This window comes from Crotalus tigris, unplaced genomic scaffold, assembly GCF_016545835.1.
Source record: "Crotalus tigris isolate CLP2741 ecotype Arizona unplaced genomic scaffold, ASM1654583v1 scf7180000018455.1436977, whole genome shotgun sequence".
Lineage (NCBI taxonomy): Eukaryota > Metazoa > Chordata > Lepidosauria > Squamata > Viperidae > Crotalus > Crotalus tigris.
This window is the reverse complement of record NW_024097011.1, coordinates 634,892-662,704: the sequence shown is the minus strand read 5'-3', so window position 1 is coordinate 662,704 and position 27,813 is coordinate 634,892. Positions and strand designations below refer to the sequence as shown.

General features: G+C 37.4%; 1 protein-coding gene across 1 annotated transcript in view; it reads left to right on the top strand.

The window, feature by feature from the left end:
* EDIL3 (EGF like repeats and discoidin domains 3) overlaps positions 1 to 27,813 on the top strand; it is a 254,850-nt gene that overhangs the window by 121,889 nt on the left and 105,148 nt on the right. Inside the window, exon 3 of the mRNA XM_039352624.1 lies at positions 17,645 to 17,773. Coding sequence (XP_039208558.1) covers positions 17,645 to 17,773 — 129 coding nt within the window. The remainder of the gene's footprint in view (positions 1 to 17,644; positions 17,774 to 27,813) is intronic.

Here is a 27,813-nt window from a genome sequence, read left to right as displayed (position 1 = left end):
AAAAGCAAATTTTTCCTATGCATCTTTTTTTCAGATGATTTTGTGTTATTTGAGCAGATTATTACCTTGTTGATTGTTAGTCTAGGACCAAGGGGATTTAAACGTAAACGTAAACCGCTTATGGAAAGTTAGTGAGTGACTGAAGCAAGTCAAAATTTTTATTTCAAAGTTGTGGGCAAGATAGGAGAAGAGAAAATGAGGATACATCACAATCACTTTCTGAAGAAAATGTTTTGTTTATGATCTAACAAATCATAACAACTTGAATTATTGGTGCCCATCTTAACATGACTCTGATTTCCTTAGTTTCTAAGACTTACATGTTGTAATGGCATTGAAACCTAACAATCAAAATTAGGACTTGAGTAACATAAAACTAACTGTCTTTGATTACAATGATAATCTTAAATATGTTCAATTTCTTTAATGAAGGCTCAGTGAGTAGTAAACAGAAACCTTAGAAAGTGAGTGCTGGTGCTTTATGTGCTTCAAAAGTGATTCAGAAGTATTTTCTATTTTGCCTGCCTGAAAGTACAATATCTCTCTACTAATCATTAAAGTAGATCAAGTTTTTAGGTTTCACATGATACTGAAAAATGATGCTGATTTAAATTTTTTAGAGTGTAAAGAAGAGCAATAAAGATTATTAGGGGCCTAGAAGTTAAAACATCTCGGTTGCAGGAATTAGGTGTATCTAGTTTAATGAAAAGAAGGACTAGGGGTGACATGATAGCAGTCTTTCAATATCTAAAGGACTGCCATAAAAAATAGAAAGTCATCCAATTTTTCAAAGCACCTGAAGGCAGAACAAGAACAATGGATGAAAACTAGTCAAGGATCAATGTGGAAATAAGGAAAAGTTTCCTGACAATTAATCAGTGGAACAGCTTTCCTTCAGAAGTTGTGAGTGTGCCGTCACTGGAGGTTTTTAAGAAGAAATTGGACAAACATTTGTCTGAAATGGTATAGGGTTGCCTGCTTGAGCAAGGGGTTGGACTAGATGACCTCCTAGGCCCCTTCCAACTCTGTTATTCTTATTATTAAAGAAATCATGGATTCTTATTTCTGTCATAGATGTGTTACAGAACAACATATTGTAGGGTAACCTTATAGGTTCCACAATTTAATTCATCTACCTAATACAGAAATAAGAAAATATTTGGAAGCAAGAAATGATAAATGGGAGGGAGTGTTTTGTCTCTTAATACTCTCTTCCAAATTCTATTTGTTTCCAATTTCTCCTAAGCCAAACTTTCATATCAGAAATCACTGCATTATTTATTTAATTTATTTAATCAATTTATACGATTGACCACTTCAAAGAAATACTATGAGTGGCTAACAATATTAAAATAAAAATCAAAACATAAGCAAAACTTAAAACACACAGCAATGAAGAAATTCACAAACAGCCATTAACCCCAAAATATGGCTCCTTCACTCCTTTGGAGCCTTAGGATCTAGTACAGAATTAGGTCTTTACATCACATCTATAAATAGGCTTTGTATGAACCATTTCCTGGAGGAAAATAGTAGCCCAAACTATGAAAGAAGACATTTGGGGGGTTTTAGAGTTGAGTAAAGGGAGAGATGCTAGAGGAATATATAAAATATTTTTACTCAAACTTTTATAATTTTACCCATTTAAACAGAATGTGGGGGAGATTGTGGTCTTATAATACATCTTCACATAACATATAGTTCATAGAATCACAGGGGTAGAAGGAACCCTGAGAGTTTCTAGTCCAGTGAAGGTTAAGTTAGATAAATTTGGTACCATCAACTGTGATGATTGCTAGCACAGTTAGATAGTATTAGAAGGACAATTCATGGAATTTTCTGTTGGCTGCTAATCTTTATGGCTGCATTACATCTTGAGTTTAAAAACTTGGCTCAATTTTATTTATTATATTTATTTATATGCCAAATTTAGAGATCATCCATCTCATCCACAAAGCAACTCTAGAAGTTACTATGTAGCAACTCTATAAGTTATTGTATAGAAATTCTGCAAGTTCAATCTTATATACTGCAAGCTGTTATCTACAATGATATTGCTACTTAACTGGCTTCAGGAAAAACGTAAATCCTTCCTGATTTGATTTAGGTCAAGATTGAATATGCAATTCCTATAGCATTCCCTTCCTCCTCCTAATGTCTTATGTGTTGAGGAGATAATGTTAAGTCCAATGAAGTCCTATTGAGTTTTTGAAAAACAATTTGTTGAGAGTTGTCTATTACATGCTGATTGTTGCATTGTAAACATTCTTGAAACTTACATACACCCTATTCTTGTCAGAAAATGCCTACTTGATAAAATTAAATCATGCAGAATTGCAAACATGAATAGATTCCAAGGTCAAGAGTACTTTTAATTATTGATGGTTTTGTACAAAAAAATTAGCTGCCTTTCACAGCATATGAGGAAATATAAAGAAAAAAAAATCCTGCTAATTCTGAATGATGTTAGCTTGCACTTAGTGCTATGCTAATGGAAAAACTTTTTTTTCTTTTTTCAGAGCAGTTCTTATGTCAAGAACACATAAGGAAGTGATAATAGATGTAATGATGTGTAAGATGTTATTCTAAATTTATATGCTAAAATAGTAGATGGGGAATTTTAAAAGAAAGAATGGTGCCACGGATAACTAAATGATAAGATGTGCCTATGCACTGGATTTTTGTTTGTTTATTGACTGAGATTTATTTAATCAAATATCAAGCTACACCATGGAACCTTTTTTGTAGTATTGCTGGTTGGTTCCTATTTGTTATTTCCTTTAACAGCATTTACGTTTTACTTAAAGAAAAAATAGCTTTTTTGCACCATGTCTGACAGACTTAATATTTTAAGTCCAAACTATTTGACGCATTTGGAAATATTTAATCTTCAATTCAGAGTTGCATATTCTCTGGTGCCCACATATTTATGGAAAGTGAGTTTGCTATATTTGTCACCAAAGCTAAGAAAGTAACACAGTTCCTGCCTTGAAGTCCTTTCTGTAGCCCACAGAGAAAAGAGCCATTTGATTCATTTGCCTAAAAACTATATATATATATATATATATATATATATATAGGTCTTTGGTTGTTCGGGTTTTCTCCCGCGTAAAATTGGAAGTGTCTTGGCAACGTTTCGACGAAGTCACATTCGTCATCTTCAGGCTGGTGATTTTAGCTTCTTGCTTTGAGCAGCAATGTGTGGTTTTAGCTGTTTCTTCCTTTTAACTGCCAGTGAGGGTATGAACTGATTGGATGGGAGCTTGGCTGTGTTCTGATTGGGTGGAGGTGTGTTCTGAATGGTTAGGGGCTTGGCTGTGCTCTGATTGGCTGGGGGAGTGTTCTGTTTGGTTGTGCTCAGGTTAGTCTGAGTTGCAGAGGGGTTTAAGATTTTGGGGTTAGGGAGTCGTTTGTCAATAAGGGCAGGTTTCCAAATGGCTGGTAGGCGGGAGGTATCATCTCGCTTGTTCATGCTGTGTGGGCGTTTTTCTATCTCGATGGCTTCTCTGATTATTCTGTTATTAAAATGTTCACTTTTGGCAATGGTTCTGGTATTTTTAAAGTCAATTTCGTGTCCTGTGGCTTTAAGGTGTTGGACCAGGGAAGATGTTGGTTCCTCTTTTTTGACTGAGTTCTTATGTTCTTCAATGCGTGCACTTATTCTTCTGTTGGTTTGTCCGATGTATGTGGTGGGACAAGTGGTGCATGGGATTTCGTATACTCCTTGATTTTCTAATTCAATTTTATCTTTGGGGTTTCTAAGGATGGTGGATATTTTTCTGTTTGTGCAGAATGCTGTTTTGATGTTGTGTTTATGAAGGATCTTACTGATTCTGTCTGTGGTGCCTTTTATGTATGGGAGGAGGGCTTTGCCGTTTTCTTGTTTTTTGTCTTGGATTTTGGTGGGGGTTTCTTTTTGGATTAGGTTTGTAATCTTATTTCTATGGAATCCATTGGATGTTAGTACATTGGTGAGAGTGTGTAGTTCGGGTTTTAGGTGTTGTTCGTCAGCTAAGCGTTTTGTTCTGGAGATGAGTGTCTTGGCTACAGAGTTGATCTGTGCTGGGTGGTGGTGTGAGAGAGCGTGCAGATAGCGGTTTGTGTGTGTTTTCTTCTGGTAGATGGTGTGTCCTAGGGAGCCATTGGATTTCTTGTAGACTAAGACATCCAGGAAGGGAAGTTGGTTGTGAGCTTCTGTTTCCATGGTGAACTGTATTTTGGGGTGTAGGCTGTTGAGGTGTGTGAGGAAGTTGTCCAGTTTTTCTTTCCCATGTGGCCAGATTATGAAGGTGTCGTCTACGTATCTGAGCCAGAGTTTGGGTTTGTGATCCGATTTTTCTAGAGCTTGGGTTTCAAAGTGTTCCATGTAGAGGTTGGCAATGACAGGTGAGAGGGGTGATCCCATGGGTGCTCCTTCTGTTTGTTTGTATTTTTGTCCGTTATAGATGAAGTATGTGTTGGATAGGCAGTGGTTGGTCAGATCTAAGATGTGTTTGGGGGGGTTATATTTGTTTTGGAATAGCTGTCAAGGCTTCTTTGATAGGCACTTGGGTGAAGAGGGATATGAACATCGAAGCTCACTAGTAGGTCGCTGGGCTGTAAGTTTTGTTTCTTTATGATCTCTATAAACTGGAATGAGTTTTTTACGTGTGAGGTGATGGATTCTGCATAGGGCTGTAGTTGTTTGGCGAGAAATTTGGCTAGGTTTTGTAGAGGTGAGCCTATGGAGCTGACTATAGGTCTGAGTGGGGTTCCTTCTTTGTGTATCTTGGGGAGACCATAGAGTTTGGGGCATCTGGATGATTTCTCTCTGGGAATGATTCTTTGCTGGATCTCTTCGCTAATGGGGGAGGCTTTTATTTTGGATCTGGTGGTTTTTTCCAGGTAGGTGGTGGGATCTGTATTTAGGGGTTTGTATGTGGAGTCTTGGAGTAGGTTGGTTAATTTGGTTTGGTAGTCAGATGTGTTCATAACCACCGTGGCGTTGCCCTTGTCTGCTGGTAGGATTATTATGCTGGTGTCTTCTTTCAGGTTACGTAGTGCTGTCTGTTCCTCTTTGGGTAAGTTGCTTTTGGGTGGCTTGCTGGTGCAGAGGATGTTGGTGATTTCGAGTCTGATTCTGTTAGCGTCGTCGGGTTTGATTTTGGTCAGGCTGGTTTTCACATATAATGGTTTCAGTGGGGATGTGTTTGGGAGCGACTGCAAAGTTGAATCCTTGGAAAGGACATTGGTTTCGGCTTTGGTGAGGATCCTATCTGAGATGTTATGCACTGTTTGTTTCATGTGTGGCTGTGAGGGAGGAGGGGTTTGTTTCTGGCGTTCTTGTAGTCTTCGGAGTTTGTTGGTGTGTGTATCTGTCTTGAGGGTGGTCTGTGTTTCGGCTCTCCAGACGGCGAGTTTTTTGGATTTGTCCCAAAGTGCGGGGTGGATCTTGTTGCTGAGTTTGAGGTGGAGTGTGAGGAGATCTTTGTTGATTCGGTCTAGGAGGAATCTTTTTGTGTGAAGTTCATTTCTGATTAGGGCCAATTCTGTTCTTTTCAGGATCCGTTTGGTGGCTGCAGAGTTGAGTGGAATTTCAGTTGGAAACATGTGGGGATTAGATTTTGATCTCGGCAGTTGCGTAGGAATGTGAGGTCGCATAAAATGGAAGCTCTTTGGACATTCAAGTTTTTTTTCAAATAGGTCCTTGTCAGATGTGGATTTCCTCCCCGTAGAGGTTCGATATTTGTTTTGCTGAGGGAAAACAATATCGAACCTCTACGGGGAGGAATCCACCCTCTGACCAGGACCTCTAAAAACTTGAAGTCCAAAGAGCTTCCATTTTTATGGACCCGCACTCCTACGTAAACTGCCGAGATCAAATCTAATCCCCACAGTTTCACTGAAATTCCACTCCACTCTGCACCACCAAACGTATCCTGAAAAGAACAGAATTGGCCCTATCAGAAATGAACTTCACACAAAAAGATTCCTCCTAGACCGAATTAACAAAGATCTCCTCACACTCCACCTCAAACTCAGCAACAAGATCCACCCCGCACTTTGGGACAAATCCAAACAACTCGCCGTCTGGAGAGCCGAAACACAGACAACCCTCAAGACAGATACACACACCAACAAACTCAGAAGACTACAAGAACGCCAGAAACAAACCCCTCCTCCCTCACAGCCACACATGAAACAAACAGTGCATAACATCTCAGATAGGATCCTCACTAAAGCCGAAACCAATGTCCTTTCCAAAGGATTCAACTTTGCAGTCGCTCCCAAACACATCCCCACTGAAACCATTATATGTGGAGTTGAAACCAGCCTGACCAAAATCAACCCCGATGACGCTAACAAAATCAGACTCAAAATCACCAACATCCTCTGCACCAGCAAGCCACCCAAAATCAACTTACCCAAAGAGGAACAGACAGCACTACGTAACCTGAAAGAAGACACCAGCATAATAATCCTACCAGCAGACAAGGGCAACGCCACGGTGGTTATGAACACATCGGACTACCAAACCAAATTAACCAACCTACTCCAAGACTCCACATACAAACCCCTAAATACAGATCCCACCACCTACCTGGAAAAAACCACCAGAACCAAGATAAAAGCCTCCCCCATTAGCGAAGAGATCCAGCAAAGAATCATTCCCAGAGAGAAATCATCCAGATGCCCTCAACTCTATGGTCTCCCCAAGATACACAAAGAAGGAACCCCACTCAGACCTATAGTCAGCTCCATAGGCTCACCTCTACAAAACCTAGCCAAATTTCTCGCCACACAACTACAGCCCTATGCAGAATCCATCACCTCACACGTAAAAAACTCATTCCAGTTTATAGAGATCATAAAGAAACAAAGCTTACAGCCCAGCGACCTACTAGTGAGCTTCGATGTCATATCCCTCTTCACCCAAGTGCCTATCAAAGAAGCATTGACAGCTATTCAAAACAATATAACCCCCCCAAACACATCTTAGATCTGACCAACCACTGCCTATCCAACACATACTCATCTATAACGGACAAAAATACAAACAACACAAGGAGCACCCATGGGATCACACCTCTCCTCTGTCATTGCCAACCTCTACATGGAACATTTGAAACCCAAGCTCTAGAAAAATCGGATCACAAACCCAAACTCTGGCTCAGATATGTAGACGACACCTTCATAATCTGGCCACATGGGAAAGAAAAACTGGACAACTTCCTCACACACCTCAACAGCCTACACCCCAAAATACAGTTCACCATGGAAACAGAAGCTAACAACCAACTTCCCTTCCTGGATGTCTTAGTCTACAAGAAATCCAATGGCTCCCTAGGACACACCATCTACCAGAAGAAAACACACACAAACCGCTATCTGCACGCTCTCTCACACCACCACCCAGCACAGATCAACTCTGTAGCCAAGACACTCATCTCCAGAACAAAACGCTTAGCTGACGAACAACACCTAAAACCCAGAACTACACACTCTCACCAATGTACTAACATCCAATGGATTCCATAGAAATAAGATTACAAACCTAATCCAAAAAGAAACCCCCACCAAAATCCAAGACAAAGAACAAGAAAACGGCAAAGCCCTCCTCCCATACATAAAAGGCACCACAGACAGAATCAGTAAGATCCTTCATAAACACAACATCAAAACAGCATTCTGCACAAACAGAAAAATATCCACCATCCTTAGAAACCCCAAGATAAAATTGAATTAGAAAATCAAGGAGTATACGAAATCCCATGCACCACTTGTCCCACCACATACATCGGACAACCAACAGAAGAATAAGTGCACGCATTGAAGAACATAAGAACTCAGTCAAAAAAGAGGAACCAACATCTTCCCTGGTCCAACACCTTAAAGCCACAGGACACGAAATTGACTTTAAAAATACCAGAACCATTGCCAAAAGTGAACATTTTAATAACAGAATAATCAGAGAAGCCATCGAGATAGAAAAACGCCCACACAGCATGAACAAGCGAGATGATACCTCCCGCCTACCAGCCATTTGGAAACCGCCCTTATTGACAAACGACTCCCTAACCCCAAAATCTTAAACCCCTCTGCAACTCAGACTAACCTGAGCACAACCAAACAGAACACTCCCCCAGCCATCAGAGCACAGCCAAGCCCCTAACCATTCAGAACACACCTCCACCCAATCAGAACACAGCCAAGCTCCCACCCAATCAGTTCATACCCCCACTGGCAGTTAAAAGGAAGAAACAGCTAAGACCACACATTGCTGCTCAAAGCACGAAGCTGAAAATCACCAGCCTGAAGATGACGAATGGGACTTCGTCGAAACGTCGCCAAGACACTTCCAATTTTACGCGGGAGAAAACCCGAACAACCAAAGACCTATATACAATACCCGCGAAAACCTCAGATATATATATATATATATATATATATATATATATATATATATATATATATATATAGTTAATAATGCTAAAAATATGAACCCTGGGAGTATTCATATCAAGAAATAAAATGAACACCAGGGTAGTAAAACTATAAAAGTTTAATTAAAAAGCGCCAAGCTTTCGCTGTCCCTGCCGGCATCATCAGGGCTAGAGCGCCAGAAAGTGTGAGAGTTTTTTTATAGGCAAGTCAGAGTCTGCGCCCGGCTCCTCGATCTCGTCACCGGGCCTAATTGATTCAACTGCGCGTGATTGGTTTGCTTCCTCCTATTCCTCTTAGTTACGTGTGTGTTGTCGTCTCTCCTCCTTTCTTTCGATTCTGGGATGGGTGGGATAACTCCCCTACCGTTCAAATTATCTCTGTTCTTCAACCCATCCTCCCCATCAGGTTTGAGTGGTAATGTACACCTCCCCTTCCTTTCCCAATCATCCTCCGCTTGGCTGTTCTTTTTGCGATAGCCTTCTCTTTTAACTTTAGTACTTTCTCCTCCCATCCAACTGTCATCTGGGCAATCCTGTAAGTCGTTCTGAGTTGGTTGTGATATGCTGGTGATCTGGGACAGGTTGATGGATTGTTTGTCTACTGGGGGGGCGGCCCCCTGACTGTAATTACATTCAGTCGTCTTATCCTCCTCCCCCTTTCCTGAGCCTCCTGTGTTCCTTTCGCACGCGTTATAATTCGGAGGCTCGGTCTGGGGGAGGTAGTGGAATTACGATCTTCTCGAGTGCCGCCGTGCTTCTCTTTCGCTCTCCTCTCCCTTCTAACATCGTTCGTGCCCATGTGCGCATCGTGGGGGTCTTCGGAGTCTATGGGTGGAAGGCGCAACAGTTCGGTCTTGTAAATGCCACCCTCTTGCTCATTTTCCCATCCCAATTCACCTCTCCCCCTACTCTCTAAAGCGTCCATGAGTCCGTCGCTGGCTTCGCTCCGCACTTCACACATCCTCAATCCGGCCGTCTCAGCTGAATGGAGGGGTCGTCTCCTCCTCTCCAGATCGGTTGCCTCGCTTCTTTCCAGGCGCAGGCAGGCTGCCAGATTCATTCTGCTGTTCCTTTGGATCCGTGCTGGTGTTGTAAGAGTGGTAGGAATGCTCCATAATTGCTCTTCCTCATCTGGCCTACACCGAGTCAGTTGGGGGGTTGGCATAGTCTCCTTGATATTATCAGGGTTGTTATTAGGTCGTCGGTAATGGGGCAGCTGGTTGGTCGCACTCCACGATCTTAACGCCATATATGCTGGACACAGGTCAACGTGCCGATTCATAGAGCTGTTATTAGAGAGCCACGCCTCCCTAAGTAGGCGGCCTCCCTTGGTATTGTCACTTGCCAGCACGCTAACTTCACTGAAATTGAATCTATGGCCCAATATGTTTTCTGAGGTTTTCGCGGGTATTTGTATGTAAGTCTTTGGTTGTTCGGGTTTTCTCCCGCGTAAAATTGGAAGTGTCTTGGCGACGTTTCGACGAAGTCCCATTCGTCATCTTCAGGCTGGTGTTTTCAGCTTTGTGCTTTGAGCAGCAATGTGTGGTCTTAGCTGTTTCTTCCTTTTAACTGCCAGTGGGGGTATGAACTGATTGGGTGGGAGCTTGGCTCTGTTCTGATTGGGTGGAGGTGTGTTCTGAATGGTTAGGGGCTTGGCTGTGCTCTGATTGGCTGGGGGAGTGTTCTGTTTGGTTGTGCTCAGGTTAGTCTGAGTTGCAGAAGGGTTTAAGATTTTGGGCTGCCTTGCTATTTTCTGGCTTCGCGTTCGTGGTCGTGTCTCCTCTTCATGGAGGGTGTCAGTTTGCTTCATGTATGGATTGGAGAGTATTTTTAAAGTCAATTTCATGTCCTGTGGCTTTAAGGTGTTGGACCAGGGAAGATGTTGGTTCCTCTTTTTTGACTGAGTTCTTATGTTCTTCAATGCGTGCATAAGAACTCAGTCAAAAAAGAGGAACCAACATCTTCCCTGGTCCAACACCTTAAAGCCACAGGACATGAAATTGACTTTTAAAATACCAGAACCATTGCCAAAAGTGAACATTTTAATAAGAGAATAATCAGAGAAGCCATCGAGATAGAAAAACGCCCACACAGCATGAACAAGCGAGATGATACCTTCCGCCTACCAGCCATTTGGAAACCCGCCCTTATTGACAAACGACTCCCTAACACAAAAAAATACCAGACCCACACTCACAAAAACCACACAGGATGTCACCACCACATATCCACGCAAAAAACAAACCCAAAGCCACACCGATGACGAGGCACGACCACAAACCAGAAGCCAGACCACAGCTGCATCATTAGCCACTTTAAACCCCTCCAATCCATACATGAAGCAAACTGACACCCTCCATGAAGAGGAGACACGAACACGAACGCGAAGCCAGAAAATAGCAAGGCAGCCCAAAATCTTAAACCCCTCTGCAACTCAGACTAACCTGAGCACAACCAAACAGAACACTCCCCCAGCCAATCAGAGCACAGCCAGCCCCCCAGCCAATCAGAGCACAGCCAAGCCCCTAACCATTCAGAACACACCTCCACCCAATCAGAACACAGCCAAGCTCCCACCCAATCAGTTCATACCCCCACTGGCAGTTAAAAGGAATAAACAGCTAAGAGCACACATTGCTGCTCAAAGCACGAAGCTGAAAGCACCAGCCTGAAGATGACGAATGGGACTTCGTCGAAACGTCGCCAAGACACTTCCAATTTTACGTGGGAGAAAACCCGAACAACCAAAGACCTACATACAAATACCACGAAAACCTCAGAAAACACACACACACACACATATATATATATATATATATATATATATATATATATATATATATATATATATATGTATGTATATATTTCATTCAGACCAAGTATTTTTTTATTATATAATTAGTGCTGAATAGGATTTCAGTTGAATTTCAGTCTCATGGACACCTGAAGCCTCCTAGCACTTATTATTCTCTAGCTATTATCAGTGAAGATGTACTGAGAGCAGGACTCAAAGGAGCTCCAGACTGTATAGATCTATTACTTTTATGGTGCAATTAATCTTGTTGACATTACTTATATAAATGTGGATTAAAATGCCTGGAAAGCATACTGTTGATTTCTATTGCTCATTAATATTGATCAAAGGTTGTTGTTCCTTTTTGTGTAAGAAGCTACTTAAAGATTACATACAAAAGTGCTATTAAATTATTGATTTTTTTAAAAGAAGAATCTGAAGCCCAGTGTGCTTTAAAGTAAAACTACAAGAATACCTGGAAAACATTTACTGTACTTAATTAATAATATAAATCAAATTAAAATTATGGTGGCCTGTTTCTATATTTTAACTAGTATTTGTCATATTTATTATGCATACTGTCTCCTGCAGTAGAAGTTCACTAATGGTCAAAATCTAATTGTTAAATTTCTATAATCATGCAGAAATTAATGATTCTTAGTCAAAGTTGCTATTACACATCAAAATAATCATAACTTGCAAACAGATATTTTGTATTTTGTTAAGACAAGAAACTCCCTGGTGTATATTAAAGTACCCATCCTAAAAACCCTAATCTATATGCAGACTTCAGGTCTTGGGTACATCCCCAACAGTGTCTCCCAAAGGTGCCATAAAAATAGTAATTTTTAATATGAAAAAAAGATGACCATATACAATACATAAGGAGTTATCCTAACAATATTCTTAATTAATTTTAATCATCCTTAAATTTTGTCCTTTTTGAGGTGTGATCCTGATTTGCTATTTAAAGGCCCAGTGAGACCTACAGTTGTTGTGCATTTCTTGTGTATATTCACTTATTTATTTGACTGTCTATTTATTTGTTAAATTTATTTGCTGTCTATCTCACCTAGCTGTTCTAGGCAGCTTTAATGAATTTGATTAATTATGTTTTTTTTAATTTCCATCATTGCACCATCCTTAACAAAAAAGGAAGAAAAATGAAAAGGTTTGTAAATAGAAGTATAATAAAAAAGCAATAAAATAAACAATGACAAAAGAACACAGTAAGAATAAATACATCAACATTAAGATGATTTTTTTTTCACTTAAAAAGATAAAAGGGAGATAAAAGGAATGACTGACAGACTGTGAACAGCCTGTTAGGTTTGTAAGAATCTGTATTGCATAGGAATATCTACTACAAAACATTTTCAGATTATCCTGTTAAAACAAGAAGTTAATGAAAAGGAAAAGCTGGATGGCAAAGAGTTAGCTCTATTTATCTGGCTTGTAGATTCTCCCAGTCAACATAGACTGTGGGTTTATTGCAAAGATACAAATAAAAAACATAATTAATCAAATTCATTAAAATGTAACATAATAATACAGTCAGTACTAATACAATCAGTTGGCAGGCAACAATCAAACTAAAAGGCCAGAAAGAGTTTGGATAAAATGGTTGTCAGGTCCTTTCAGATTGCAAGAATGGTTGGATCTCAGTGTGCTTTCAGGGACCATATATTTAAGGTACAGGGGCTATTACTAAAAAGGCCTAGAATGGATGTCCATTTTAAATTTAAAGAATCCCTACAATATCTCAGAGAAAGAGGGGGAATTTTTCAGAAAAATGATGGTAAATCCTATATCCTGAGCCATGTGATTCAGTGGTTACAATGCAATATTGTAGGCTAACTGTGCCATCTGCCAGCAGTTTGATCCTGACTGGCTCAAAGTTGATTTAGCCTTCCATCCTTCCAAAGTTGGTAAAATGAGGACCCAGATTGTTGGGGGCCATGTGCTGACTCTGTAAACCACTTAGAGAGAGCTGTAAAGCACTGTGACACAATGTATAAATCTAAGTTCTATTGATATGGCTATATTGGGAACTAGCATGTGGAAGATTATAAATGAAAATCCTCTTATAATATAAAATGTAGATATATTGCTTTATATTTAAAGAGAGAGGGATTCATTTGAAATTTAATATGCAGGTAAGATAGCCTGATTAATTGATTAATCAGTAGCAGTAGCTAATAATCCTGTCCTTTCCAGTCTGACTCATTTAAAAGCAGTTGCTTTTAATTTTAACTTAATGCTATAAAAATTGTAGATATAATGTAAGTGCTACATCTTTTTCCTATTTCTGAAATGCCATTTTTAGCTTTTACTAATATTTAAATGTGACTTGGTCCCATTTAGATGATTTATAAACCTTCACCCTTGTTTAGATGTATAATTTCTTTAATATATTTTTGTATATTTCTATATATGTTTCTTTGATAATGAATGTTAACTATGGTGAATTAAGAATCAGTGCACTTAAAAAGTCAATAGTCTTTTTATGAAGAAAATTGCAACCCTTTTTAGATTATTAAAAAAGTGCAATTCTTGAACACTCCAGTCATTTTACTTATAATAAACTGGTAAAAATGTTTATAACAATGAGAGATTTTAAATAAACTTTTTTTAAAAAAAACTACTGATTTTCAGAGAATGAGGTTTAATTTTCTAAACAGAGAACATAACTGTATATTGTCCAGAATGATTGACTGAGATGAGTAACCATAGAAATTGAATGAATGAATGATTAAATAAATAAATAATGGCAGCTATTGAGAGTTCCTTTTATATGTTTTCAAGCATGCAATTACTTTTTAAAATTTTAAAACCATTGATTGCCAAGATATTCCAGCTAAAATCATGATTTATCACTAAAAATAACTGGGAAAATGTTAAAATATTTAACACAAGTTTGGTATAACAATTAATGTACTGGGCTAGAAACTGGAAGACTAAGTTACCTTTAAGATGAGGGCATATTGATATAGAAGAAGGTGGTAAAGCGAATAGGATTAAATTAGAGGATATTTTTCATGAATGGTTACTGAATGTAATAAGAGCAATAGGAGAAATAGATGATGAAAGAAATGCATGCAAGAGAGTCATGCAGTGTTCCTTTGGTTATTCAATGTATTTATAAATAAATATGCACCCAGTGCTCTGATGACTTTAAAGGTGAGGTTGTTGGAGATATGAATGAGAATATACTTTTGTATGCAGAAAATATTGCCTATTGGCTGACCATCTGAATACTTTATTGCCAATGTTGATTAGAGGAATACTGAAAATTAATGAAATACAAAGGCAATTGTGTTTGGGATAAAAAATAGAAATAATTACAGATAATAGACAGACAGACAGACAGACAGACAGACAGACATAGAGCAAGTTGAAGAATTTGACCATATTTATAGAAAGTTTACTATAGATGGTAAAATGGAATAAAACATTTTAATATGAAAATGCATAGAAAAGCAGTGGTAATAGGTAGTTTGCTTCAAGAAATAAATGTTTGCCTAAAGAACAAAAATAACTCCATATGAGTTTTGTGGATTACATAGACAAGAGATCAGTACAAAAAAAAATTCATTGAAATGATTTACTCATATAAAACAAAAAAATGGGACTGAATTGCAAATGACTATATATACATGAATATTTATAAATCCACACAAACAAACAAACAAATAAATGTGTGTGTGTGTGTGTGGTGATATACAGTATATGTATACATATACTGTATATGTATTTATATATCACCACACAAACACATTTATTTGTTTGTTTGTTTGTGTGGATTTATAAATATTCATATATATATAGTCATTTGCAATTCAGTCCAATTTTTTTTGTTTTATATGAGCAAATCATTTCAATGATTTTTTTTTGTACTACAGTATATACAGTAAACAGATGAGAAGAAAGAAAAACTGAAAAACTCAAAGTTGCTTAGAGCTGGTAAGTTTCTCAAAAAGGTAAAGTTGAAAGGTTTAAAAACAAAAGGCACTATATGATAATTCATATAGTGCCTTTTGTTTTTAAACCTTTCAACTTTACCTGGTTAAGGTAAAAAGCAAAGATAGTTTTCTAAATGGAAGTTTATGAATAGGAATGATGAATGTTATTTTTCTAAATCTGATTTATCTGTGTTTTCTTCCCTTTTCCATTTTTCATGCCTTAATTCCTTACTATTTCTTCCTCCTTTTCTGCTCTTGTTATAATATTGTTTACTCTAAATGGAACAGCATGAAATTCTGATGTATATAAATAAAATACAGTACAGCCATTGTGTCCTGATTCTAACAACAGAATAAAAGTTTTCAGATCTCCTGAAGCTATTTAATTTCAAAGTTTTGTTTTCCTTTATGCATGGAAAGAATACTTGCTTATTTTACTTGCACACTAAGAAAGGGAATTCCGTCGAATTTTACTCAATAGCTGCTTTTCCGAAAATAAAGAAGTTGCAGATGTCAAATTCTGTGCTACTTCTGACGATTTATGCTTCATGATATAGAGTGGGAAATATGCTTAGCTACAAATTGCCAGGTGGTACTGCTGCATTAATTACTTACTAATTCTATACTGAATTATGCACCAGTTAGAAAAACTATAGTGTAATTGTTCAGTATTCATCCCTTTTAAATTTATACTGATCATAACTCTCATTTGTTTTTTTAAAAAACTTTAATTACACGTTTGCTTTGAACTTTGAAGAATACAGAGAATTCGATTAATGCATTATTGTTGAATTTTGCCCATGTATAATAGCATAAGTCAGATAAGCTTATAATTAAGTGGCTAGCTCATAATAGCTTTATGATCCAGAGCAAATGTCTATACTCTTTGATGTTCTTCCTCTGTTTATCAATCTTCCGTGGATTCTCTGAACTTTCTGTTTCAGAATTTTAGCCTTGGAAGAGGTCATTGTTATTTTTTTTATTATTCAAGAGGAAACAAACCTGCCTAGAGAGAAATTCATCAATGTGAACAATTTTGCTTTAAATGTACTTATCCCTTCACTTTAACATAGGAATAGAATCAAGATCACCACTTTATAACGTCTTGGTAAGGCCACACTTGGAATACTGCACCCAGATTTGGCCACCACGATATAAAAAAGATATTGACACTCTAGAAAGAGTACAGAGAAGAGCAACAAAGATGATTAGGGGACTGGAAGCTAAAACATATAAAGAACGCTGGAATTGGGTATGTCTAGTTTAATGAAGAGAAGGATGAGGGGGGACATGATAGTAGTGTTCCAATATCTCAGGGGTTGCCACAAAGAAGAGGAAGTCAAGCTATTCTCCAAAGCACCTGAAAGCAGGACAAGAAGCATTGGATGGAAAATAATCAAAGAGAGAAGCAACCTAGAACTAAGGACAAATTTCCTGACAGTCAGAACAATTAATCAGTGGAACAACCAGCCTCCAGAAGTTGTGAATGCTCCAACACTGGAGGTTTTTAAGAAGAGAATGGACAACCATTTCTCTAAAATGATATAGGGTTTCCTGCCTGAGCAGGGGGTTGGACTAGAAGATCTCCAAGGTCCCTTCCAACTATTATTATTATTGTTGTTGTTATTATTATTATTATTATTATTATTATTATTATTATTATTCACATACTGGAAAAGAAAAGGCCACAGCTTATCTATCACTGTTAATTACTTTAACTATATTCTGTTAATATATGTTAATCCACATCCTTCCTCATCTGTTCCCAATCTTCATCAGCCATTCTAAAATTTTCATTAGCTTTTTTTTTTTAATTCTCACACTAGAATAGATGCCTTTAACCTACAGTTATGCCCAGGTAGTATAATTTTAGTAAATAGTATTTAATCTAACACCTAGTCTAAAGCCCATGGATTTCCCACTCTGTTATTTATCTAATTCAATGGTTTATACTAGAGGTATATCCTTGAGGTTATAGCCAGAATTTTGACTTTATCTAACTGCAAGATTAAGGAAAGCCATCCTGTTTCAAAAGAGGCTTTGGGGACCGATATGTATGGGGTGAATCATTTCAGCACTAGCAATGTTAGATTAAAAATTACATCGCGATAGAATAGATGGTCTCTATGAATTTCATCCAGGGCGTTGGGGAATTGTCCCAGCCTTGAAACTGACCACGCCCACTTCCTGATCTAAAAATTTCTCAACCACCTTTCAGATAAAGTGTCAGAGGCTTATTTTCTGCCTGTTCTTCTTTGGTTTTAAAAAACCCCATCAAATATACTGGGATAGCTGAAAAATATATCAATAAAAATGTGGCATTTTTAAACATTGAACATTGATAAATTTATCTTAAAAGCTTATTAGTCTATAAGTGAAATAGATTTACAAGAGAATTGGGTTTTATTTTGTTTTGTTTGGTTTGCATCCAGTATTTCATTTGTCTTTTTAAAAAATTCTTTCAGGGCCATGTCTTCCTAATCCCTGCCATAATGGTGGAACATGTGAAATCAGTGAAGCCTACAGAGGAGACACATTCATAGGCTACAGCTGCAAATGTCTTGCTGGATTTAATGGAATACACTGCCAGCACAGTAAGTTTTAAAATGATATTTATCTTTCCTACTTGATGAGAAAATACCTAGAACTGCTATTCTGCATAGTTATCCTGCATGTGTTTGACTGAACAGATCTGCTGGACTGTAACTGTAGATGTGTCTGAGCATCAGAATATTTGCTGGACACTTCCACAAGATTGTTTGCAATTTCTTACTATTTTTATTGCAATTCCAGTAGGAATCTTCATGCTTGAGTCTTTTCCATAAAGTAAAGATAAGATTCTTTCTTTCTTTCTTTCTTTCTTTCTTTCTTTCTTTCTTTCTTTCTTTCTTTCTTTCTTTCTCCTTTTTTCCTTTTGTTCTTTCTTTCTGTCGTCAGAAAATGGGATATTGCAATTTTCTTTAAAGCTCAGGGCTTTATACTGATGTTGTCAGCAGTTCATTCAGCTAATGATGGCTGAAGATAAAAAGGTTGTTAAAAAGTAGGTATTTATGCTAATAGGTTACCTATATTCTCTATTTCTGCTCATTTTAAAACTATCCCAAGACAGGTGCTGTTAGCCATGTTATTTAATTCAATAGAAAGACTTTCCCAAGGGCTTTATTAATAGATGTTCTGGATTTTTCTACTATTAGTTAAATGCACAGCATCATTTCTTTCTAAAATTTATTACAGGAAGTAAGGAAAAGTAAATTATAAATTGAAGAATTTTATTTTACTTTTTCTCCTTACACTGGAATTAAACAAATAAATTCTTTGCATTTGTCTTCACACATAAAAAAAATGTCCAACCTATCAAAAGCAGTACCATAGGAGACAGAATCAGAATGCAAGTCAAAATTAGGCAAGAAAATTGTAAGAGAACACCTATCCATTCTAGACAAGTTAAAATCACCAGGATCAGATGGATTATATCCCAGGGTATCTGAAGGAGCTGGCAGACATGATCTTGAAACTATTGAACAAAATATTTTAAAGCTTCTAGAGCATCGGGGAAATATCAAAGGAAAAAAGTTGATGTGTCTCCAATCTACAAAAAAAGGGGAGGAGGGGGACCAAATACAGGAAATTATAGACCAAGCAGAGTGACATCAATATCTAGGGAAAATCCTGGAAAAGATAATCAGTGCATTTGTAAACACCTAAAATGAACAAGACAGTTATTAGAAGCTAACATGGGTTTGTCAAAAGCAGCCTATGTCAGACAAATCTTATTTCATTCTTTGACAAAGTGACTGAATTAGTGACTAAGGGAAATTCTGTGGACACAGTATACTTTGACATCAGTAAGGATTTGACAAAATTGACCATTGCCTATTTCTTGATAAGATGTGGAATAGGGAGTACCACCCACAAATGGATTCTCAGCAGGCTGACCAACCATGCTCAGTAGGTAGTCCTCAATGGAACTAGATTTACATAGAGGGAAGTATGGAGTGGGATACTTCAAGATTCTGTTTTAGGCCAAATACTTTTCAACATGATCTAGATGAGGCGATGTATGGTGGAATTCATCAAAGTTATAGACAACTCCAACCTGGGAAGAATAAGTAACACTTTAGAAGATAGATTCAAGATGCAGATTTGAATGTTGGTCCCGATCCAACAAAATGTGATTCAGTAGTGAGAAATGTAAGGTCCTACATTTGAGGAAGAAAAACCAAATGTACAAGTATACTTGCTCAGCAGTAGCAATTGTGAGTGGATCTGGGGGTTCCAGAAGACCACCATTTAAGTATAATCCAAAAAAGCTAATGTGGCCCTAAGTTGCATCAACAAAAGGATAGTTTCAAGATAATGTGAAGTGATTGTACTGCTTTATACTGCACAGGTGTGGCTATACTTGGTCTATGTGATCAGTTCTGGTTACCACAATACCAAAAAATATTTTGAGACTCTAGAAAGAGTGCAAATAACAGCAATAACAATAAATGAGGGATCTAAAAGTTAAGGTATATGAAAAATGATTGAGGTAACTAGATATGTCTAGTTTAACAAACAGAAGGACTAGAAGTAATATGATATCAATCTTTCGGTACTTGAGGAGTTGTCACAATTTATTAAGCAATTATTAGAATTGCTTAAGCATTACAAATACTCATATTTCTTTGCCCATTACAGTACTGATCAGGTAAGGCATGGATGTTGGGGAAGATTCCATAGATGATCAATGTGTGCATAAATTGGGGATCTTCCATCACAGACCTTGGGCAGCTTATCCCTTTATTCTTTGTCATGGTGAAGATAACATATTCCATTCTGGGTCACTTCAGCCTTTTCTTGACCATTACATGACTGTTATATGACCTAGCATGATGTTTGTTATTAGACAGCTGATATTCCAGACCTTCTCTGATTTTGATATGATCATGCAATATTGGAATTCAAGATTATGCAAGCACATGGAATATAACACAGACAAACTAGAGTCTTTCAATAAACCTAGAGAGAGCTTGGGAAGGATTCCATGGATGAGAATCCTCAAGGGGAAAACAGCTCAAGAAGCTTGGGAAATATTGAAAAGTGAGATTACAAAAGGCCAGTCTAGCGTAACACCAATAAAGAAGAAAAATAACAGCTCTCAAAAGAAACCAGCATGACTACATAAAGAACTCTCTGATAAATTGAAAGACAAAAAGTACAAGTATAAAAAGTGGAAAGACAGGCACATAACTAAGGAGAATATCAGCAAATAGCCTGAGCCTACAAAGATGAAGTGAGGAAAGCTAAGGCTCAAAATGAACTAAGGCTTGCGACAAAAATAAAAAATAACAAAAAAGCTTCTTTCAACATGTAAAAAGCAAGAAAAAAGTTAATGAAATGATTGGTCCATTAGTGAGATAAAATGGCAAGAAGGTGACAATCAACAGGGAAAAAGCAGAACTATTTAAATTGTTTTTTGCATCCATCTTTACACAAAGGGAAAAAACAGTAAAACCTATCAAAAATTGTATCATAAAAAACAGATTAGAAACACAAGTTAAGTAGGCAAGAAAATGGTAAGTGAGCACCTGTCTACCATAGACAAGTTCAAATTACCAGGAACAGATGGATTATACCCAAGGTTCTCAAGGAACTGGCAGATGTGATCTCAGAAGCATTGAACCATATTTTTCAAAGATCCTGGAGCACTGTGGAACTACCAGAGGACTGGAAAAGAACTGATGTAGTTCCCATCTTCAAAAAAGGGGAAAAATGGATCCAGGAAACTACAGACCTATCAGCCTGACCTCAATACCTGGGAAGATTCTAGAAAAGATAATCAAGCAATGAATCAATGAACACCTAGAGGCAAAAAAAGTCATTACCAAAAGCCAACATGGGTTTGTCAAAAACAGATCACACCAGACAAATCTTATTGCATTCTTTGACCAAGTGACAGAATTAGTGGACTAGAGGAATGCTGTGGATATAATTTACTTGGACTTCAGTAAAGCATTTGATAAAGTAGACCACAACCTACTACTTGAGAAGATAGAAAAATGTGGGTTAGACAGCATCACCACCAGATAGATTCGTAGCTGGCTGACCGGCCATTACTCTGTGTGTAGTCCTCAATGGAACTGCATCTACGTCAAGGGAAGTGAGTAGTGGGGTGCCCCAGAGCCATTCTGGGCCCAGTTCTCTTCAACATCTTCATCAATGATTTGGATGAGGGGATAGGTAGGGAACTCATCATATTTGCAGATGACACCAAGCTGGCAGGAATAGCCAACAATCCAGAAGATAGGCTTAAAATACAGAAGGATCTTGACAGACTTTAACACTGGACTCTATCTAACAAAATGAAATTCAGTGGTGAAAAAAGTAAGGTTCTACATTTAGTAAAGAAAAACCAAATGCCCAGGTCTAGTATAGGTGGTACCTTGCTCAATAGTAGTAACTATGAGAGGGATTTCGGAATCCTAGTGGACATTCACTTAAATATGAGTCAGCAGTGTCCTGCAGCTGCCAAAAAAGCCAACACAGTGCTAGGCTGCATTAACAGAGGGATAGAATCAAGATCGTGTGGTGTTAATACTACTTTACAATGCCTTGGTAAGGCCACATTTGGAATACTGCATCCAGTTTTGGTCACCACGACTCTAGAAAGAGTACACACAGCCATTTGTCTGAAATGGTATAGGGTTTCCTGCAGCAGGGGGTTGGACTAGATGACCTCCAAGGTACCTCCCAACTATTATTATTATTGATCATCGCACAGTCAGCCAGATGTTCAGACTGGATTTGGCATTTTGTCTACCTACTGAGTCCGTACCCAGGACCTAGGATAGGCAGATGTTGATGTTTGATGGTATTACAGATATTGTCGCAGGATGGAAGCAGTTCCTAGTAAAGCCACAATTGACTAATAGCGATTGACTAATAGTGAATTGACTAATTTTACAATTGACTAATAGCGAATTTGTCAATGCCAATGGTGTTCAAGTGGTGCTCCAGTTGTTTGGGGATTGCACCCAAGGCACCTATGACTATTGGTACTATCCTTGCTTGCTTTTGCCACAGTCTTTCTATTTCTATTTGTAGGTCTTTGTATTTGGTTATCTTCTCCAGTTCTTTCTCGTCTATTCTGCTGTCTCTAGGCACTGCCATGTCCACTATCCCGACTTTTTTGTCTTTCGTATCGACAATTGTTAAGTCTGGGGTGTTATGTTGCAGGTGCTTGTCTGTTTGAATTCTGAAGTCCCAGAGCAGTTTAATTTTATCATTTTCTATGACTTTCTCTGTTTTATGATCCCACCAGTTTTTGCTTATAGGCAAATGATATTTTTTGCAGATCTTCCAATGCACCATTGTTGCTATTTTGTCATGCCGCTGCTTGTAGTCAGTCTGTGCAATCTTCTTGCAACAGCTTACCAGGCGGTCCACTGTTTCTTCAGCTTCTTTGCATAGGCGGTACTTACTGTCTGTTGCTGTCTTCTCAATTTTGACTTTATATGCATTTGTCCTTAAGGCTTGGTCTTGTGCAGCCAGAATTAGTCCCTCGGTCTCTTTCTTCGATTTTCCTGCTCTTAGCCATTGCCAGGTCTTGTTATTATCTGCTTTCTCAGCTATTTTTTAAATGTATTGGCCATGTAGTGCTTTGTCTTCCCATGCCTCTATTCTGTTCTTCATTTGGTCTTTCTTGTAGGCCAGTTTGGTCTCTCCAGTAGTTAGTAAGCCTTCCTGATATACTAATTTCAGTGCATCTTCATCATTGTTCTTCAGATATTCTTCCAAAGCCATTTTTTCTTCTTCAACCATCTTATGTACTTGTAGCATTCCACGCCCACCTATTTGCCTTGGTAGATAAAGTCTGTCAATGTCACTGCGTGGATGAAGGGCATGATTCATTGTCATTATTTTTCTGGTCTTCCTATCCATTGCTTTTAGTTCTGCTTGAGTCCAGTCTACTATTCCAGCTGTGTACTTAATGACTGGAATTGCCCAGGTGTTGATTGCCTTTATGATATTTCCTCCATTGAGTTTGGAGTTTAAGATCTTCTTCACTCTCTTGATGTATTCACCTCTAGTCTTTTTTTTTGGTCACCACAACTCTAGAAAGAGTACAGACAGCCATTTGTCTGAAATGGTATAGAGTTTCCTGCAGCACGGGGTTGGACTAGATGACCTCCAAGGTCCCTCCCAACTATTATTATTATTATTATTATTATTATTATTATTATTATTATTATTATTATTATTATTATTATTTGCCGCATAGCAATTTTTATTTCTTGTAGCTGGTATCCACATCTGCTCTAATGGCTTTTTTTTATTTTTCACCCATTTTTCACCCAGACACATTTATGTCTAAATTTTTCCTCAGGTGCAAATTCCATTCATCTATTTCTCCCAAGATTTTATTTCTTATAAAAGTTAAAAAGGCAATATATGATCTGGAGCAATTGTGGGCATGGATGTAGCACTTGTCAAAATCTCCTTCAGCCAAATACATATTTTCCCAAGACTGAGTGGCTTTTGCCACATGAGCCTAGGGGGAAATATGCTTAAAATATGCTGCTTAATAATTTCAAACAGAAATCTGCAACAAAGTGTGAAAAAGAATACCAGAATGAAGAATATTACTTTAGCCAAAACTATGCAGCTGAACTTGTAGACATTCTAAACATTTCTAGAGTATAAATAATTCATGTGTTTAACTTTATCATCCTATTAAACTTTGTTTTACTATTGTATTTCTCTATATCCATTTTTTTTCTTGGAAATATAAATATGTAGAGACAGTAAAAAAGCTAAGAAGGAAATAAAAGACCAGAAAGCATTGTTTCCAGAAATCAATACCTTGATAAGCATGGATTAACATTAGACAAACAGTCAAGGAGAAACTAATACCCTGATCAAGGAACTACCAAGGAGAAAGCTTCATAACAAAAAATGGAAGGCCAATTTACTACCGTACATATAAATAGAGAACAAACCCCAGTCAGCTGCACTGATGATGTTATTTGGTTGAGTAATGAAAAATATGCCAGCAAACAACTAAGTTCAGAGAGCACCCAGGACTCCATATTTCAATCCTGAGCTCAGATATTCCCTTTTATTGGATTTTAGTTTTTAGTATTGTACAGAGGACAATGACAATATCAAATTATTTAATTGTTGTTCTTAGAAGTCTTAGGCTTCTAAGGCTGCCTTTTCTATCTTAATTGGTTTTTAAGAAATAAAGGTAAAGGAATAGGTGCTGTGGAAAAATGGGTGAATTGCAAAAGTAGACATGGTAAAAGTACAATTAAATTTTGTCAGATTTTTTTAATGAACAATATTGAGGATGAGAACTATTTGTACAATTTTCATTGTATAGATTATTATTTGTCTAAGTAAAATTGGGGGTTTATCAATTTTGTTTAAGTGGGTTTGGTCTGATTATTAACTAAAATGATAAGGTGACCAAGTCAATGTCATGCGTTCAATTTCAAACAATAGTTGAGTTTGCATTATGAATTTTCCATTGTGCATTTTGGGGGTGGCATATGAAGTTATACATTTCGCACAGATATATTAGTCTCTGAGCACATACACTTAACTATACAAAATATATTTAATATCTCTTTAAGATTGAGGAGACTAAAACTTGTTTCAAATTTGGCTTTGTTCTAATTCATACAAAAAATTATTTTCTTCCTCCTCAATATGGTAGCAGTTCTAGCTCTTATGCAGTTGACATCCTGTCTATTCTCTGCATAAAAATCCTTTTTTTAAAAAAAAAAAATTGGGGCTAATTTTCTTCAGTCTTCAATACCACTTCTTCAATAAAGATGAGCTCTCTACATGTTGATCAGCTATCAATACAGCTCAACAAGAACTGCTAAATTAAATAAAAGTCTCAATTAAACTCTTGAGAGCAGCAAAAAATAAAAACTACAATGGGAAAAGTTTGCTTAAAACAGAAGCTTTGATTGCCAGGAGCACTCTGCTCATTTTGCTGCTTTTGTTAAATTGCTATCATTACAGAAAAAGCATTTAATTATTGTTGGACATCATAAGTCTGAAAGGAAGAGGGTAATAACTAAAGATTTAAAAAAGATGTTTACCCAGCAAAATGATCAGGTTTTTAATAGAATAATTTAAAGGTGTAAACAAATCTACAACAATTATGTAAATTTAAGCTTCATTCATACTTTTGTGCTTGGAATTTATCCACGCTCTAATATTTAGATATTTAAATATCTATTTAAATTTAAATATTTAATATTTAGTTGGAATAAAACCAAGTCCAGATATCAAATTATAGTTATAAACTTTAATCAACAGTGAAATTAAAATGTAATTGATTTGTATAGTTATTGTGGATGTCCCGAACATGCTGCTTGTGCTTCATGCTTTGCTTTGTGTGAATGATTAAAATAGTTTATATCATTGGCACAGTGACATCATAATATATGTGACATCAAATCTCCCTTCCAACCTTCCCTGTAATTACCCAAAGACAGAGTCAACACAGAATTTGTTACTTTTGTTAAAATAAAGAAAAACACTGTACTATTGTGATGCAGGTTCTGATGTTTTCTTATCACAATACACGTAACAGTCCAGCAATGCCCCAATGCTGGTTTTATTACTTCACCACTACCAGCCTGTTTGGGACACAACACTCTGTCTTTGACAATTTCTTTGACAATTACAGTGTTGAAAATATCACAGGTCATGTGGGGCAAGGAACCTTGGAAGAATCAAGGCATAAACTGGTGCTGCAATATCACATTGGTGTCTGAAGTACACAGATGGACTTTTATACCATACTCTGGTGCTTGACTGAAAGCACTTCTAAAATTGTGGGTTAATGAAGAATTCAGCTAGCCCTCATAAGTCAATTAAGGGATAGAAACATTCTTACTTTTTATAAGCAAATTTTGTAAAAGCGAAACTCTCTCTTTTGGCTGTTTGAGTACCTGCTCCTGGCTATCTCTCCATGTCTGAGGAGTATCTTCCAAAGCAAAGATCGAAAAAGAGATGGCTGTTTTCACAATTCAAAAGCAGGGGTTTTCTAAAGTGCTTTTGTACATTCTGAAACATTTTTTCATGAAATTTGCATAGACAGGATTTCAGGAGTTGTATTATAAAGTATGAAGGAACAAAATAAAAAAAAATATGCTTTAATCAACAGGAGTTTGCCTCATATCATAAACCAAATGCTAATTCTCATTTTTATCATTTAGTAAAATGTATTTATCTGAAAATGTGTAAACTAATAAGAATTTTGTTTCAGCCTCTATACTGAAACAAGTGTTACTTAAATAAACCTTGAATATATTTAATGTTTCCACTATCCTTTTTTTCCATTTTTTTAGAAAGTATTAATTTAGTTTGAACATAGCTTTGGAAGTTTGCTCTTTTTTCATGGAAAAACTAAAAGAAAAGTCATCTTGAAGCAGATCAGCACCATCTTTCCCATTGCTTTCCAGAACTTTAAAGAGAATATTTTCATCTCTTTAGGCAATACTTCACATTTTTTAAAAAAACAACCACTCACAACCCATTTAATTCATGCAAAATGGATGCCTGTAAGTTGGACATTGTTCATCACTGAATTAAAAGTAGAAGATACTATGTAAGCAAACAGAAATAATTTTAAAAGAACCTGAGCATAGTTTATTAGGAGAGAATGAAACTCGGTAAAGCAAAGCCACTATATTTGAACAATGAATAAATATTTTAAATTTCACTGGATGTGGTTCATAATTAATACCTGAAAATAGTGTGATGGCTTCCCCAGATGCCTCTCTAGATACCAATTCTGATGAGGAAGAGCCATTTCAGGCACATCAGAGGGGAAGATGGAGGAATGTCCAGAGGTTGCCAGAGGCTCCAAGTCAGGAGTGGAGAAGCCAAGCATTATGGAGCTATTGCAGGAGGGAGTAACTGGACAAGTGGCTGGCTGATCTAGGGACAGAAGGGACACAGCTGCAGATGGGAATTCCCAGGCTTCAGTTGAACAGAGCATGCAGCTACAGCTGGCCAGTGGAGATGAGGAAGAACTGCCTCCTCTTCCTGATCCAAGAGCATTGAGGGCTGAGAGGAGGCAGGCACAATGAAGGTCAGCCAAGCTACTTCCGAGGTGGCAGCCTCATCCTTCTTGGTGGAGTGCACCAGGCAGCAGCTATTTAGCTCAGCAAGTGGAGTGAAACAACACTGGGAAGAATGCATCCATTTCCTTGCCTTGCATTTGTCAACCTCTGTGTTTCTTGCCTTGAATGTCCTTTCCTGACTTGGACTTTGTACCTTGCTTGCATCTTGACATCTGGGCTTCCTTCATGGATTTTGCCTTTGCTTCACGGACTTGCCTTAGCCTTGTCTCTGCCTATCTCTGACTTGTCTTGCCCAGTGGACTTATATTGGGTTTGTTCCTAGACTGAACTGTGAACTCTTGGGGGATTGTGTGGTTGTTGGCCGGGAATTTCTGGAGAAGACTATTTGGGAATGAGAAAGCCTCAGATAAAACCTTTATCCCACCTGTGATGTGTGCGTATGTGAATGGAATCAGGACACTTATCTTAATGGCTGGTGTTTCCATTTAAACTGAATTGAAGAGCCAAACTAGGAGTTGGTTTTCATCTACCTAGTCTATTGCCTA